General features: G+C 38.3%; 1 protein-coding gene across 1 annotated transcript in view; it reads left to right on the top strand.

The window, feature by feature from the left end:
* OFCC1 (orofacial cleft 1 candidate 1) overlaps positions 1-18,005 on the top strand; it is a 173,066-nt gene that overhangs the window by 104,327 nt on the left and 50,734 nt on the right. The window contains exons 15-18 of the mRNA XM_032115778.1: positions 1,535-1,753; positions 3,587-3,839; positions 7,310-7,473; positions 12,611-12,770. Coding sequence (XP_031971669.1) covers positions 1,535-1,753; positions 3,587-3,839; positions 7,310-7,473; positions 12,611-12,770 — 796 coding nt within the window. The remainder of the gene's footprint in view (positions 1-1,534; positions 1,754-3,586; positions 3,840-7,309; positions 7,474-12,610; positions 12,771-18,005) is intronic.

Below are 18,005 nucleotides of genomic sequence, written 5' to 3' on the forward strand. Positions count from 1 at the left end.
TGTAGGCTGCTGTGGGAAAATAATTACAACATGAGGAAGGCCATTCATGATGTGGCCCTGTCTCTAAAGTAGGACTTTGTGACTGATTAGGACATAAGCAAAATGGACTGAAATAACTTGAAAAAACCTTCAAAACCCCTGACAGATCAGCCTACAGTCACTGCAAGAATCAGCTTTCTTAGCCCAACAGATGTTTCTGTGAGAAGTTTTAGTGGTTTGTACTTGAGGCCTTCATTGACCCAAAACCTATTTTTTTGTGCTGTGTTCCTGACAACTTCTTGTCCTCTCCTTCTCCAACCATGTAGCTAAAGTCTGAGCCTTCTCATGAGCAAAGGGGCTGGCTGACAGCATGCCGTCTCCACGTGCATCCTGCTCAACACTGAGAATCAGGAGTAACATGATGCCAAGGCTGGTCTCAAAATCCAGCTTTATGGCTGGCAAGTTTGGGGGGTTTGTTTTTCCTTCTCATTCAAATCTAGACTAAATGCAGAAACTTTTAAAGTTTCTTCTCTATTGCTATTCACAGTTCTCTTTGTGACTGCTGAAGAAATGTACACAGCTACTTAAGAAATATATGTAGACAGAAAAGTTTTTTAAAAGAGTACAAAATACAGTGCAAGTATGTCTATCACTTCTTCTTCAGTCACATGCTACACTTTAAAAAGCCAGCATGTTTTCTTCCACAAAAAGACCTTTATATTTTTGAACTTTCAGAAGCCTTAATCAATATAAATAACAGTTTGAGCATGATGACATCATGTTCAGTTCTAGAGTTGTGCATCTCAGCTGCTTAGTCATTTAAATCAGTGGAAATAAGCACAGCAGTTAGAAGTTTCAAAAGGTCAAAGAAGCTACTGTCTTTTCAGCTTTGAATCAGCTGAGAGACTCCAGTTTCTGGGAAACATAATGCCAAGGCTGCATCTCAGCATCTCATTTCCTCCCCCTGCCTCCTTTGAAGCACTACAGTAACTAGCTTAAAGGGAAAATCACACCACACTCAGTAGCAGAATCCTTTAAAGAGTAAGTTCCTTTCTAGTTCCCCGTTTACTTGAAAATAAAGAGGAGTTTTATCCCACATTGTGTATGGAAATATTTGACTGAAGTGCTCTTACCCAAATGCCAAAAAGCTGTTCACAGATTTTCAGTAAAATTAATACTTTTCAGTACAAATATGACAAGTTATTTTACCATTTTCTCAGAAGGAAAATAAGTGATAAAGTGTTCCTCAGAGAACAATTTGTGAGAAAAATTAAAATCAAAATGAGAGCTTTTAAAAACTTAGTTTTAAATGTGATCTGTTGTCTTTATAAAAGTGACGGCATGATTTCTGGGAGGAAGCCACCTCTCACCTAGACTGCCATGGAAAAAACATTTCTTTTCTTCTTTTTTATGTCAGATACATTGTTTAATCAAAAGTTGTGACCAGAACCTGTGCAATATTATCTGTACAGCAGGACTCTGCAGTCTTTCAGCAACTGCTGTCTCTTATACGTTTTTACAAATGACTCTTTGTTTTGTTTCCATGTATTTCTAGCTGCCGTTCTGCTGCTGATGTGAAACTGTCCAGGCAGGTTGTCAAGCATTTCCATTTCGTGGTATACACAGCTTTTTCGGAGCTGGGAGCCACATGCTGGCACTCCAGGGACTTCTGGCTGCTCACACTGCTGGTAGTTTTGCTTTGGTTCCTGAGACTTTACCTGCATTATTTGAGTCAATGGCTCTTCCTTCAGACCATCTCAGTTCCTGTTGCAAAGTAAGTCCTGCTATCCTTTTTTCTCTGTCAGAATATTTCACCTAATAGTTTGATTCAAAGCATGTCCTTTTCACTATGAAGAGAATTGATGACTCAGACTCCTGCTGAGAGCTCTACATACAAGCTCTGATAGGAACCCCTGCAGAAACTAAGACAACAAGGATTGCACCCAGAGTTGATATGCAAACGTGCATATCAGGTGAAGGTGTTAGTAATGTAAACTTTAAACCCAGAACATGATGTGTCCATTTGTGTATCTTCTGTCACGCCTACATCTCTCCCATCTGAGATACTCAGCAGGTTATGTACCTTCCAGAAGAATAATTTATCATTTTGGATAAAGTATTTCTACATTCTTCAGGAGTGCACAAAACTGAAGAAGCATTTGAATCATAATTCATGTTACCAATGTGATCTATGAGTAAAATACTTAGAGGAATTTAACTTTGATATATCAGTTTTACTGTGAGTACTGCAATGAGTTGACATATTTTAACTCTATGATACATTGACTTTAGCTCAGGAATTAGACCTCTCTAGAGTGTTGCAGGAAAATCATTGCTTGTCATTACCTGGCATGAAATAACCAAAAGATGGAGTACAAGTCCACTAGGTGATATATACCTGACCCTATGCATATTCCTGTGTGATAGAGAAGGGTTTTACAGAGCAAAAAGGTTCAGTCATGCTTAGTAAAATATATATTTCTCCAATAGAAACTTTTTTTTCTTTTATTCACCTTAAATCAGTGTACAAACCCGAATCACTCAGTAGGAGCCAGCAACATGCAACTCTCTGACTTATGTCTGGTGTGGTAGTGGTATTGATTATTGGCTGAAATTTGAACAGGGTGTCTGAGCAGACTCTGTACAGTGCTGGGTTTTGCTAAGGTGGTCTTCTAGATCTTAATGTAAAGCCAGCCATCTCTCACTTCTGGCCTTGCACATCTTGTGTTGGCTTGGCCAGCTGGCGGTAAAACTTCTGGGACGCCAAGCATCGAGAGTCTGTGAAAACAAAGGAAACTCAACAGAAGGAAGCAATGCATGAGAGAGTGGTGGTCATGTTCAAAGCCACTAGTCACAGCTGTCCCAGGCAGTCAGCTAGATAAAGGATAATGTTCTCAAGCCAAGATGCCCTGGATCAGTATCCCAGTCTATAGCTGTGTGTCTGAACAATGAGAATGAGCTGAGCACTCTCTAGTCCTATCAAATGTAGTGGTAGCACTCACAAGTAGGGAACAGAGTGAGAATCAAACCAGTTCACCTTTAGTTAGGAAACAGAATTTAGGCCGCTTCAACTGGATGGAAATTTTTGCCTTAAATTTCAGCATCTGTGTGTAGCTCACAATGCCAAGCTGCTCTTGTCTCTTACCATGCCAGCAAACTTGCTCATCGTATGAGCTTTCCAAATCCCACCATCTCAAGGTGGGAAGAGGGACATTTCCAATCACTTTAGGCATGATAAAAGCTATGTCTTCTGCATATTTTCTGCTTTGTGCAGTGCCCAAAGGTGCTGCTGTGCAGACATGGGTGAGCTCCTGGAGCCTGTGCTCATGTTGGTGCATCTGGGAGGTAATACCTTCCTATAGCCTTTCCTGCACAGTCCCTAGAGCTTGGACGTGGACCCAGTGAACTGAGAGTCAGAGGGGATCCAAGGATGCAGAAACAAGAGGAGGAAGAGAAAGCTTTATTTTTCTGACTAGCTTCATACAGCTTTTGGTCTTAGTATTTTGACCCAGATAGGGATGCAACTTTACAGTGCAATGTGCATGATTCTACCTTCTTTCAATGGTTTGCTCAGGAGCACAAGTGCTCTCCTTTTGCTTGTTTACAGGTTCCAGCTCTTCCCTCACACTGTGGAACTGTGCTACCAGAACTCCTTGCTGCACACCAGTGAAGAGTTGGCCATGGTCGTGGTGGGACCACTAACCTTGAATGCTGGGTTGCTTCTCATGGTCCTGATCAGATGGGGCTGTCAGCAGCTATTTGACTCATTCCCTTCCTTCTTGTCAAAATTTATCATAGCTATGGGACTATGGACAGTGCTAGACCCCTTGGCAGTGTTTGTAGTGGATTCATTCCTGGGGGTGAGTCACTTAAAATAACTTGGACATGAGAACTTGATGTAGAAGTTTGTTTTATTCAGTGAATCACTGAAAGATATGAAATTCCACCCCCGGCAATGGAACATGAAAGTTAAAAAGAAATTAAATAATAATGTTATACATTACCTTTTTATTAACAAAATTCCCATCTAATGGAGTCACTGTGTTTCTGCATAAAATTAAGAGCACTGTAAAAGTCATACATGGAGATAAGAAAGTAAATCCACTGCTGGAGTGATTGCATCTGCTTTGAAAAGAATTATGGCAGTTTTGGATGTTAATGGGGATAAGTTAATGAGCAATCCTGATTATTAACATTTCAGATTTTTCTGAGCATCAAAACAGACAAAATGAAAAAAATAGAGTTTATCATGCACTTCTCTGGCAAGATAGTTAATATAATTTACTGGCACACCTAAAAAGGCTTGTGAGATCTAAAGACAGACATCTTTAAGGAGAGAGTTTCATCATACGTAACATCAGGAGAGCAAAGTTCCCAACTCTTACTGTGCCTATGTATGGGCTGTGTAGCCCAACTGTGCTTGGGTGGCTCCTGACTTTTATCACATCTGAGATAATGCCCAGTCTCCCAGAGCACACATTTCAAATTTGAGTCTCACTGTGTCTGTGACACTGGTTCCTGTCAATGGTTGCAGGATGCTGAGAGTTTTCCTGGGGCTGTGATATTGCTCTTCTGCCCTTGCTGATCTTTCAAAGTCATCTATGTTTCTGTTGCTCACTCCAGATCAAGCACTAATCCACAGGTCTTGCTGTGGATCAGCTTTTCTCAGGTCTCTTGGTTCTTCATCCTCTGACCTGTGCTCTGCAGGTGATTTTTCACTCTTAATATGTCGTTTTCTATTGCAGTAGTTTTGAAAATTAAAATTCAGCCCTTCAAGAAATTTAGTTGGAGCTCACTTGAGAGGTAATTGCAATAGTTTAAGCATGTGGCAACATGCTCTAGTTTTCACTTGGGCAGCCTGCATTTATTTATTTATTTAATTATTTTAAAATTTCATTATGTAAAACATGCACAGAATTGAATTTTAATTGTAATTTGTATTAAGATTGCTTTTCCCCTAAGATAAAAAGGTATATTTCCTCAATAACCAGGGTAGAAATATTAAAATGTTTAAATAGATTTTTTTCTCCCCTCTAATACTGATGTATTCATAAAAACTGGAAGAGAGAATGAGGTCTGCCTTATCTTTCCCACACTTGCATTGAGAAAATCATTGCCATTGACTTCAGTGGAATTGTGCTCAGTTCTACACAGACTGGATTACTTATCAATTTCAAATAGCACTAGGTCAGGGGCAAAAGTGAGATACAAGTAAAGTAACTTAGCTTTTCATTAAAGTATTAAAAATGTACACACCTCTCTGTACCTCATACTGAAAATTTGGCAGTCTTACCCACCAAGATTATCTTTGGTAGAAACTCATTTGTTCAAATATTACACAATATACTGTATGTATCCTTTCCAAAATGAAACTATATCTCTTACATGTGTTTTCATTATTGCATTTGTAATTTTTTTTTACTCTTGGCATTCTTTCAGCAGCTATTTCAGATTTGCTTGCCAATCTATTTTAGATCAAGCCTTTTTAAAATATTGTGTTGTGGTAATATAAGTTATTTTAGTGCTAGAATGTATTTTAGTATTTTAAATGGCCTTAATACTTACAAAAGATGACAGATGGCCCTGGAGACAAAGGTTTCTGTGTTTACTAACTAATTTTTTTTATTGTTAAGGAAAGGCTAGAGAGGAGATGCATATTTGGGGGGGTAGATGCATATTTGGGGGGGTTTCAAATCATATTCCAAAATGCTGTGTCAAATGTGTTATTTCAGATTTGATTTACTGTCAGCCTGTAGAAGGATGTTCCAGGGATAAGAAACATTCCTATGCAGTTCAAGTTAAAGTTCTGACAGAGCTTTCCTGGGACCCCACTCACTTTGTCTGTCTGTGGCTTCCAAAATGCAGACAACGATAACACCTCTTTGGCCACAGGGATGCGTGTCATTGGAAAAACCAGTGGGCACTGCAAACGGCTCACATGACCACCACATGTGGTGGTGCGATAAGTACCTGAGAGAGAAGTTGACAAATGTTATTTAAGCTATTTAAAATGAAGACGCCTTCCTTGGATCATGTCTTTGAGGACCACAGAAGGTATACAGAATGACAGAGTACCTTTGTCAGAAAAAAAGGATAGAAAACTACAGTTCTCTCACACCGTTTTTGGTTTGCCAGAAAGAACCGCTTGGATAAGAGAGAAATTTATTCTTATTTGCCATTCAGACTTTTGCCTCTCTGGAGGAATGTCAGGACGTGACTGCTGTGCAGAGGATTTTCCTTGGTAGACAGTTGCTTCAGTAAGAAAGCAGTGGAAGCAGCCAAATTTTTTTTTTTTTTACTTTTTTTTCCAAAAAGAGGAGAAGAGGAGATGAAACAGGGACATAGAAGAGAACCAGAATATTTAATTCTTTTTGTAACAAATATGGATGGATCTGAATTAGTGACTAGTCTTTGTATGTCATTACCAGTCTCCTGGGACCTTCAATTTCCACAACAGAACCTAGCAGCATTGCAAATGGTGAAGAGAGAACAAAAATTTGCTCAAGAATCACAGTCCTTCTGTAGCTGGACTTGCAGCTGTCATCCCTTTACTATGCACATCGCTGCAAAGGTAGCCAGAAATGGGCAGAAAGTTTTGATGCTTCCTAAGGGTTAATCTAAGCAAGCTGCTCAGAAAGGTGCAGGTTTCTTGAAGCCTAAAGGTCACAGGGTCCTTCTCTGAATGATGGACACTGGATGCTTTGGTTGTGCAGTTTCACATCCTTGCAAAACATGTCAACATGATCTAAAATGGATATGGCCATCACCATGTCCTTTTAAAAAGGAAAAATGGAGAGAGGAATTTATTTAAGTTCTGAACAGTAGAAGACCTATGATATGTAGTTGAATTCTTCTAAATTGATCCAGCAGAGGGCAATAATATGTCAATACAGTAGCTAGCTCTTAAGAACTAGATATGAGGAAAAAAAAGAAAAAAGGGAAAATAATAGATTTTTTGAAAATAATAAAAGAAAAATCAACATTATGCTTCCTTGGTCATTGCATTAAGGAAAATTTCAGCCTTCTTCCCCTTCCACTTGCCCTGAAATACACTAACAGAGTTCACTTTAAGTATTTTCACTGTGACAGGGGTTTTGTTCAATAAGCCACCTCTATAGGGTAGATTTTAATTTTACTAAAATAAGTCAGCAAATAATTTATTTCACATCTTGTGGTTAATTTCAAATTCTGCCTAGCAGACTCCTAAGTTTCAGACTGTGTGCTCCAAAAATTACATTTAAATCCTTCTTATACAGAGATTCATGTTCTTTTGTCTCTATAGTCTAATTAGGTGTGACATTTTCTTATGTTGATTTTTCCTCCATGACAGCGATTTGGGAACAGTGTAGAGAAACCCATTGCTGATGCTGCAAAACTCTCCTGGGTATTTCTAAGAGCAGGGGAGTCAGGAGTTCCTGGTGCCTTAATCACGGTGATGCTTTACACCATCCTGTTCATGATCTCATCAACAGTGTTGTACCTGTATTTTTTAAGGTATGTCTCCTAATCTTAGTATTCCCTTAAGAACTTAGGCTTGTGCCTCTTCTCCAATTAGATAAAATAAGGTGACATCAGAAAAGATATATCAGTGTCACACGCCCAGAGCCCAGAACTGTAGATAGTCAAGGAGGGGTTTGCTTCTGCTTAACTTTTAATGCACTGAGATTGCTGGGCACAGCAAGTCAGAGACAGAGCCACTTATTTCCTCAACAGGAGCACAACTGATATAATGATTTTTCATAGATTCTAGAAGCCTCTGCTTCTCTGGCTTCAGGCAATGATGTCTGTGTGAGGGCTTAAGCTGTAAAGTGTGCATACCTTTCATTTAGGTACTTTGGAAGATGTCTTTATTCTTACAAGAAGGGGTTTTGCGAAAAAATAGGAAAAATTTCAGAAAGCTACATATAATATGAAGTGCAAAATCTCTGAGTCTGCAGTGGCTTCCAGAGCCTTACAGCCTTTTGAAAATATAGGATTTTTGACTTCTTGGGACTGAGTTGTCATGAAATAATTTAATCCAAATAATTTTTCTGTGACATTAGCCCATTTTCTAAACTCAGTTCCTCATGAAATTTGACCAACTACCTTTCTTGCCATCTTTCTAGTAGACACCATTAGCTGCACAGTCAATAGGGACAGGTGTGGGACACCGAAAATTAATTAGATAGATTGTCTAATATATTGAATGAAAAAGTATTTTTTTCCTAAGTGAATCATTTATAATGCAGTAGGAATTTTGTTCTGGCCCTCGATTCACCCAGTGATGAATACTGGCAAATGCCAATAAAAAGCCACATGCAAAGGCAAGATGCAGGCAGGTGTAAGAACAGAAAAGCTCAGCATACACCCTCCACCTGATTGTATCATCCTTCGGTCCCCCTTCCACAAAATCTGTTGCAGCAGGCAGAAAAAGATAAATGGCATTCTAAATTTCTGCAAAGTATTTCTGAGCTCCTACATTCCTGGGAGCTGTATACAACTCCAATGTACTGGTAGTCTAGTTAATTAGTTTTTGAGACGTTAATGCCTTCTTAATCATTGACTTAATAGTTTTGAATAGCTTCATAAGTTTTAGCTGCTGTCGTTTATTACTCAGGAAAATTAATTTAAATTAAAACATTTGTAAGGCAGGTTTTTATGAGAATATTACCAACATCTTCATTGTCTGGGGAACAGGTGCAAGATCATCAAAGGTACCTTTCCTTCTGGATCAATTTTCCCATAATGTTTTCCAATAAAGGGGTGGGAGAATAATGTTACTAGGGGAAAAAAAGTTGTCTTAGCATAACACATTTTAAAAATGATTCATAGCAAAATACAAAAGCAAAGGGAAGATAACAAAATCTGTTACAGTGCATAACGTCTTTGAAGTTCTTTGCTTGAAAACAAAAGAAAACATTTTGAAAACTGGAGTCTGTGCAGAGTAAAGTTATATAAGGAGCTTCTACTATTGGATCAACTTTCTCTTCCTTGAACGTCTGTAGCCAACTCCGTGGGAAACTGGCACCTAGCTAGGACTCTTGAGCAGCACACTATCAGCCCAATAATGATAGAATTAAAAGCTTCAAAAATGTTTTTAGGGAAACTATCTCTGCATTTCATAACACTGTTTCCTGAATATTGACATAACAGCATTTATTTTCAAGAGAAAATAGTATTACTGCCAAGGCAGTAGCATCTCTTTGTATGAATATTTCTCAGATGCCATATCTCAAATATTTTCAAGTGGAATGTTGCTCAGCACAGAAAACATATATTTTTAAATAAGCATTCACCACATTTTGCTCTTGCAAGGTGAACCAATATAAATATTGAGTGATACTTTCTGCATCTTAAGACCCCAAATGCCAGGGGAGACTTTGGCTGTTGGATGGAGGAGCTAGTGACATTTGTTGGAATTACTCAGCAGCTTGCCATTAAACTGAAGTGTTTGGCAATGTGTAAAAGAGAGGATAAGAACACTGAACCCACAAGACCACCAAAGCAAGCAGGGGCTGTGTCTGTTTCTGCCACAGATAGAAAGCTTCATGGTAGCACTGATGAACAGCCAGGAAGCTAATGAAATAATGGGCAGGGGATAAGTAGCAGTAGGCATTTATTTGTTTCTTTATAAACCAAAATACCTCAATAAATCTGGTTCCCCTTGGGTGTCTTGGGAGTCTGTAGTACAACTAGCATGGAGAGGTATTCTAATTACTTTTTGCAACAATGAAGAGGCACTGGCTGCAATTCCTTCCTTTTAATTCTACCAGACATTAGAAACAGACAGGAGTTTGTTGGTGAAATGTTTTCTACACTGTGAGAAAATGCAGACCCATCTGAACGAAGAGTCTGGTGGAAAGCATCTGAACTTCCTGGTATTGAAACATTTTTCAGGGAAAAGCTTCAAAAATCTACATTTTTAAGTGTTAACAGCAAAACTGGTTCTGTATTTTTAATGGTGGTTTCCCAAAAAAGGATGAGAAAGGCTCAAGCTAAGATGTAATAAATTGTTTTAAACCACTAAATCTACCCTTTAATTTTTGGTTTGTGTAATTCTTTGAAAAGACCATTTTTTAAATCAGACTCTGGGTAGGAAATAATTTCAATGTTTTCTATTCTTTCTGATAGGTAAGTAAATGAACTTGTAGGGTATTATACTGGTTCTCATATGCCTAGAAAACATAATCTGTGTTTTGATTTTTTTATTGTATTAGCAATAAAAATAACTACTCTCATTCTTATAACAAGGTATGTTAAAGTATAAGAAGTGTTTTATTAGTTTTCATGACAAAGAAAAGAAGTTAAAGCAGGTAACAGGAGCAGGCTGAGCACTTTTGGACAAAAAGAACAAAGCTGAAAGACAGGCTTCATGATTCTTAATTAATTCAAAGTTAATTATATTGTTTATAACCATGTGCTTAAAATCTTCATATAGAAAATGTTTATGGCAGCAAATAGTAATTTAACTGCATTAAATTTTACTTAAGTTGAAATAAGAATGTTGCATTAAGTGAGCTTAAATAAATGCCAAGGTCTTTCTGTTATTTAGAAAGACAAGTGGCAAGCCTTTTAAATTGCTGACCTGGAATGTCAAACATGAACACTATGGAATAATATTGCTTCAACATGAACAGAAGGTCAGAAAGTCCACCAGCTTGATTGTTAGTTTTTCAACCAAGCACAAGATAATATATACTTATAACAAGTTATAAGTCAATTCTTGCACAAATGTATCTATTGTATCGAAAGAACATCTGATGTAGATCCTGAGACTAAGAGAAAAACTTTTTCTTTGAAGACACTGTGGAATTTTGTAAATTACTACATAAAGGACACTACTAATACATAAAAAATAATCTCTTCTATAGTGTGTTTTAAGCTACTTTAGTATCCTGCTCTGCCTTAGCACTGATTTGCATTTCACACTTTAGAGCATTTTCTATTATTTCTTGATAGCCAGTTTGTTTATATTCCCTGACTACCTACATCTTGATTAGATTATCTTCCACCTGCTCTCCCCTTTTGATAAGAGGATTCTAAAATGACATCTTGGAAACTACAGCAAATTTAGGCCTGCAGCTTCAAAAAGGAATGTTTCAAAAAAGAAGGGCAGGGAAAAAAGTACAGAGAGAACCTTTGCAGGAAAGCCTGAGATATAAATTCCTGATCTGATGTTGAGTCAGGCTGCCAGATTTTGGGATCAGAACAGCTACTCCATCGCAGAAACTCTTAGATACGGTGATTGATCCTAAGGTACACATTCCTGTTTGAAGGGAGAGCTAAAGCTCCTCCCGAGATCAAGTTGAAAAATTGTCTGTTGGTGCACCTCCTTATTTCAGTTCCACACTAAATCTCACTTGTGGGCAAAATTGTACTAAGCAGCTTACTGAGTGTGCTTCTCTGCACTTTCTGTGAGCACTGTAAGGTGTGATGTAGAGCTGATGTCATTGTGAACTTCATTCTGGTTTAGCTGAACATCCTTCTGCCTCTCCCAGGCATTGTTCACCACACACAGGCCACTACAAGACCCAAGGATAAGGACCAGTCACAAGAACTGTCACTGGTGCTGCAGTACATGAGAAGGGTGAGAGTTCAGAGGGTCTAAGGAGTTATGCCTGGCCTTTGTCTCTCACCTGCCAAGAAATGAAGGACCTGAGCAGCCTCACAGAAATCCAGGCATTTTGTTGGTTGCAGTGCCACAGCAATCCATGCACTTCATGTGATTACTCAGCCAGTCTCTGGGAAGGGTGAAAATGTTGAAATTGGCACCAAGAAACAGCTGAATTGCAGTAAGATATTAGCTTGGAAAAGGGTACAAAAGGAAAGACCTCAGTTCAATATCCAAAGCTGAGATTACAGATTTTCTGATCTCTCTTTACTGAACCCATTTTTGAAATAAAAGTAGAATGAGAAAGAGATTAATTGAAGATGAGCCATTTGAATCAAACAGCAATGTTTTGATGTTTTCAAGTTCATCTTAGGATAAAAATGTGACGCCAGGCTTTTACAAAAGCCCCACAATATTTCTTGGTTTCACCTACATCAAAATGCCACACAGCAAGCCTTTCTTGTGGTAGAAAATTTTACTGTGTCGTGCTTATTCAATTCCTTACCACGGAATAGAAACATCATTGAAGAACAAAGCCAACAAATGAAATGGACTTTTCTAACATCAAGAGAAGTTTAGGTTGTATAGGCTTCAGGCTTCGGGTTGAAAAAACATGGTGAGTAGTTCCCTTCTATATGATGTGGTTTGCCCGTTATTGAACCCTGGCACAGCAGGACTTCCATTCTTGTCTAACTTTGCTACTGGAACTAGTTACCCAGCCCAGTGCTAAGGACAGACATTAGACATTTCTAAGGGAAGGAAGATCAAGATTTTTTTTGGGAGGTCAGTGCCTTTAAATAATTAAAATAAATTGCTGCTTACATTTATGTGATTTGATTCAGGTACTGTAAATTCTCCAGAGGGCTGGGGATGGCTGTATGTTGGAGAACTTGTGGGAAAGAAGCTTCTTACTTATGGGCAGAGAGCATAGTCATGAAGGGAAAACCAAGACTTAGAAGTCTACAGAAGAATGATTTTTTTTTTTTTTTTATGTGAACAGTCCTTTCAAAGATGAACCAAATATGTCATTTCTATCCTTAGGCTACACAGTGAAGGTTGGCTATTGGATGTATTTCGACGTATTCATGGTGAGGAAGGCACATTCTTTGTTCCACTGGACTTGGAGATTTCCAGTCAGGAGCTGAGCTACATTATGAAGAGGGCTGAGCAGTGGAGAGGAATCAATGGTGAAAGACGGATGGTGAGTGGTGAACAGAGTCTCCCGAAAGAGTCTGTGGTCCAAATTAATGCCTTGTATTTCTGTGTATTATTTAAAAGAACTTAGATATTAGAAAATTATTCTTAGGGTGCTTCATTGAATGGAGAAGCTAAGAAGAAGCACGTACAGGAGAATTTTGTGATGTTGCATGTGCATTGGCTGAACATCCCGAGGGGTTACAATCTGCTTAGTAACCAAAGGCTTAGAGGCATCAGTGATGTCAAAAATTATCTGTGCCATCTGGTGGTTCTTGACTGGGTCTTAGAGACTTACTGCTGGTTTAAATGTCAGTAGCATCCCAGACAATTTCTCATCCAGCTCAGCAAATGGAGGATTTCCATGAACAAGTAGAACTCATTCCAAGAGGGTATAGGTGAGGTTGCCCTGAGAAGGGGGTGTGCATTTGGTGAGTCAGATATGAGAGCCATGCTCTGCTCCCTGGCCCTTTCCCTCCAGGATTGCACAGAAGAGTGGAAATTTGGAAATCTGTAGGGGAAGGTACTCTGCTTTGGTTATCAAAAGAATTCCTCTTTCTTTTCTGTTAAGGCCTTAGCCTCTAGTCTCATATACAGACCTTAAGCTGTGAAGTATAGGAGATACATTCTGTGTTTGCAAAGGGTCCAGTGGTGGAGACACCATCCGCAAATGAGGCTTCTGGTCATGATTGCTTTCAGAGAGTTGAAAATAGAAGTAATGTGGTCAATAGTCTCTTAGGGACATTGTCTTCCTTCTTTGAGGTACTTATTCTTCCTTGCTTTCTAGCTTTGCATCAGTTGTTCTTAATTCCCATAGGACTATTTTACAAACCAGCTCTCGGACAATTGCTAAAGTGCTCATCAATTTGATTTATACATCTCTGAGTGCCTCTGTGTACAATGCTTTGTTTAGTAACTCTCCTGCTTCAATGTAAAAACGAACAGATTCCAGATAGGAAGGAAATTAGTCCTCTTAAGCATGTATGAGTTGTTTTGTTTGTCTTTTCTAACCCTCTGGAACAAGGGACTTAAGATTAGGGTTTTCAGGTTTTTCAAGTCTCTATAGCTACCTTTGAAAGATCAGCAGTTTATATAAATATATAGCCTCAGTTGTCACTGTTATAAACATCTGCCACAGCTGTAATTATTTTCCACATTTTTTTTCCCTGTGATGACAGCTTGGACCCCGAAAGGAAAAATTGAATGAAAAAGCAGATACTCAGTAAGCTTAATTTTTGTGGGAAAGTGTAGAGCACCACATGGCATTTTAGCAGAGGGGAGGGAAAAGGTTTGAAAGAGTCAACAAGCTTCCACAACCACCTGCCTCAGACATTCCCGCTTTTTATACAGATAAAACTTATTTTGGTTTTCCCAGTCAGTAAAATAACACTTTTTTTTCCACATCAAGTCAAAGCATAACCACTGACAGTTTGTTTCTATTGTCTCTGTTACAAGCTAAGTAAGGTCAAGCAAAGAATACATATAGTGGACCTCATTTTATATGCCAGGACCAACAATGCCATATGGAAAAAGTGGCAGATGAGGAAACTGCAAACAACTACATTTCTTTTTCAAGTACTGAATACATTTCTAATGATATTACCAGCATATAATTTCTTGAAGCAGTACAGAAAGGGCTGAATAAGGGAAAAAAAAAGAAAAAGAAAAAAAGAAGAGTGGGAGGAAAGGAGGAGGTGGGGGGGCTAAAGACAAATGGAAAAGAATGGAAAGAAAAATTATTTCTCTGTGTACAAATAGTCTGTACCTGAATGGAGGAAACACGGGTTGCCCACTGCTACAGTAAGACATCCTTCAAGGGCCAGAACACTGAAAGACATGAGCCATAGCTATAGACACGTGTAAGTGCCTAGTTTTGCTCCCAGTATGCAGCCCAGCCTGCATGAAAGGCCACATTGAAATATGTTTACCTAACCTTAGTGTGAGATCCTTTAAAATGGACCCAGCCTCAGCTGGATCCAGCAGCTCAGGGAGTGAAGTCAGAGTAGAGGGAAGAATCCCAATGCCGCACAGGGAGCAGCACACATTTCATTCAACAAAGCAAAGTCATGCACAGTTTTGTCTTTACTAAAGTCCCTAAGTTTCTGGTTCTTATTCTGTCTACATCTGCATGAATTTCATACCTAATCAAAAGCCAGGCTGTGACAGTGTTAAACATTCCTGTTCTCTGGGGGACATACCGGTGCAGACTATATGATGGAAGAAGATATGAGTAATGTGGAAAGAGCGCAGGAATTTGCACCACTGGCATCTCTAGAAATGATCTCTACCATCTACTTCAGTGGGCACAGGGTCTGCCTCACAATGGGGGAAATTTGTGAGTGGAGACTGTTGTTCAAAACTCCTGAATTATTGGTACAAAACATGAATACTGTGGAAAAAGAACCAGTCTTCATAAATCTTTCCCATCTACTTTTTTTTTTTTTTTTTTTTTTGGTATTATTTTGATGAAAAAGAGAACCATCAAAGGAAATTTTGTTAGCTCTCTGGCAAATCTAGTTTTGTAATAAAGACTCGCTCCATTCTAGAAATATGTTCTCCACACAGAGCATCTCCCTGCAAGACTGGAAACTGTATTTGCAGGTCTTTTTATGCTCCTAGGTACTGCAGATACTGAAAGACCCTTTTTTCTGCCATAGATTTGCATAAGGTATTTATCTTGTCCCTTTCTTTTTGTATGTCTTATTGTACAAAGTAATCAGTATGGAAGACACATCACTAGGTCTTATTGCGTGCATTATTAATGTGTTAATTTTTAAATAAAATACAAAATTAACTGTGAACAATTTTTATAAAGGGAAGCATGAGACTGCCATATCTTACATCATTCCATATAAAAAATATATTTTAAATGGAGGTCATTCAAGTAAATAGTCAGTCAAACCTTCTGGAAGAAATAAGTCTACATTTTTGCAATATTTTCTTGCTATTAACCATGTGCTTCTCATTTTTATTCTCTGGATTAAAAATTGCCCCATAAATGGGTATTTTATAATATGCTTAATTTCCTTTTATTAAATTGATAAATGCAGCAGCAGAGGACACATTTACAATATGATGAGAATTTAAGGTTATTGCATTTTATAATTTTTATATTGTTCAGAGAAGTGATTTGTCATTTGTGGAATGACATCCATACCATCATTTAAAAGTATTTTCAGTCTTTCTTTTGATAGGAAAAAGGTCACTTTCTGTAGACCAGGAAGACATCACTCAATTAAACTAATTTGCCTACATGCAAATTTTGTCATTTTTACCTCATTAACTATTTATCATAGAGTAAAAAAATATATATATTCATGAAGGGGCAGCTAACAGCCTGATGGAGCTGGAACTAATATTTTGCAACTCTAATGATTTTTTGCATCCTTAATTAGATAGCATAAGGTTGATATGATTAGGTCAGGACGTAGTGTTTTTCATTAAAATACATTTTAGAAGCTGTATTCATAATCTGCCCTTGCAATTAAATAATGAGCCTATGAGTTTAATATTATCGACCCAATTATTATCCCATGGAAAAGTATACCTTTAATAAATTTGTGCCGTAGGACCTTCATTAGCAACAAAACGAATTATATTTCCAGGTACACAGATTACACGGCCCCAATCACATTTACGTAGTGGTTCGGAAGGCACCGTGGGGGGAGAGCCACCATTGCCCTGTACCTTACAGAAATGCACTTGATTATTTTGGAAGAAGCCATTTACAATGCCTTTAACAAGCAAAGCTGCAAAGAAGTAAAAATGCCGCCTACAGAGGCAGGCAGAAACATTCCTAGAAGCAAACGTGCTGAAGCACTGTTCTGTGCACCAATGCTAGGAGGAAGACTGGGCCTCCATTCCTCAACCTGTTACAAACATGGACACAGAGCTGAATATTTGCTGATCTTTTATTAGAGACAGTCACATGTTAAATGTGTGTCAGATTCTAGAATTGGTAAAATCAGGACTGGTGGCAGACTGGAATATTTTAATCTGCTACTGTTAGCAGACCAGTGATGAGGTCAGGACCCTGGATTGTAGCCAAGCCTTTTTCTTTTTTTCTAGAACTGATAAAAACGACAATGTCTTTCTGTCCTCACCAAGTAATCACTTTTCCAATGTCAAGTAACAGTTTAGAGCCAAGGTATGAAGTGGGGTTTTCTTTTGTCTAAACAAATAAGAATTAAAAAAGAAAAAGAGGGGGGGAAGTATTTCTAGTAAAACTGCAGACCAAAAATGGCTCTTTGTGACTGCATTGGTTGTTAGGTGTTATGTTCTCATCACTTTGGTCATGTCTAAAGCCTCTGAACTATTTATCAGATGAATTGCTATTAGCAGGAATGAAAAGCAAAAACTATGGCACGTGGAGATTTTTACTGGACTTAGCCCTCAAAGTACCACCCCTGCTTGCATTGTTAGTATTACTACTTTTATGTAGTAATACTAACAATGAGAAAAGTTGTGCAACACGTAACCTGAAACAAAATTGTTAGTATACCAAGCATAGGCCCAAAATACTGGCACATGAGGAGGTTCTGTGGAAAAAAAATGCAAGGTCTGTAGGCAAGAAGATAATGTGAAACTTACACTTGAAATAAAGCCTGATGCACTGCAAAATTATTTTAATGAGACTAGGGCTAATTTTCTAATTTTAAAATGATATTATAGCAAACCATAAAAAATTACCCGGCAGTAGATTTTTGAAAGGAAAATATATTTGTAATTATCTTGAACACACAAGATTACTTCAGGGCCTATTATCGACACAATTTTTGGTACCACTTTACACTAATTTGCATTTATTACTCTCAGGCCAACTATTAATATGTTAATAAATAAGTCATTAATACTTGTTATTTAATTGCTATCTATTTATTCCTGTTCAATAATGCATTAATTACTTGTGAATTGTTGAGGGCAAAATCCTGCCCTTGCTAGTGGAATCAGCAGTGGCAGGAGAGCAAACTGATGTTGGCAGCGTTACAAGGGCTGCTGGAGAGCAAGTAATTTAACTCATTTAGCACAAGGGGGTTAACTTTTGATCTTGTCTTAGAGGAAGCCTCATGAGCCTCCAGTTAGTCCGTGCTGCAGCAAAGCTGCTGGACCATGGGTGGAGGCTGAGGAAAGCAGGTGGTACCACACCTGAGATTGCTGCAATTTGTCTCTTATGGCCCCGGTCTTGCTCCAACACTGGAGTTTGGAGCTTGCTTGCACATACAGGACAATGGATAGAGGGAAG

The sequence above is a fragment of the Corvus moneduloides genome, chromosome 1 (assembly GCF_009650955.1).
Source record: "Corvus moneduloides isolate bCorMon1 chromosome 1, bCorMon1.pri, whole genome shotgun sequence".
Taxonomy (NCBI): Eukaryota; Metazoa; Chordata; class Aves; order Passeriformes; family Corvidae; genus Corvus; species Corvus moneduloides.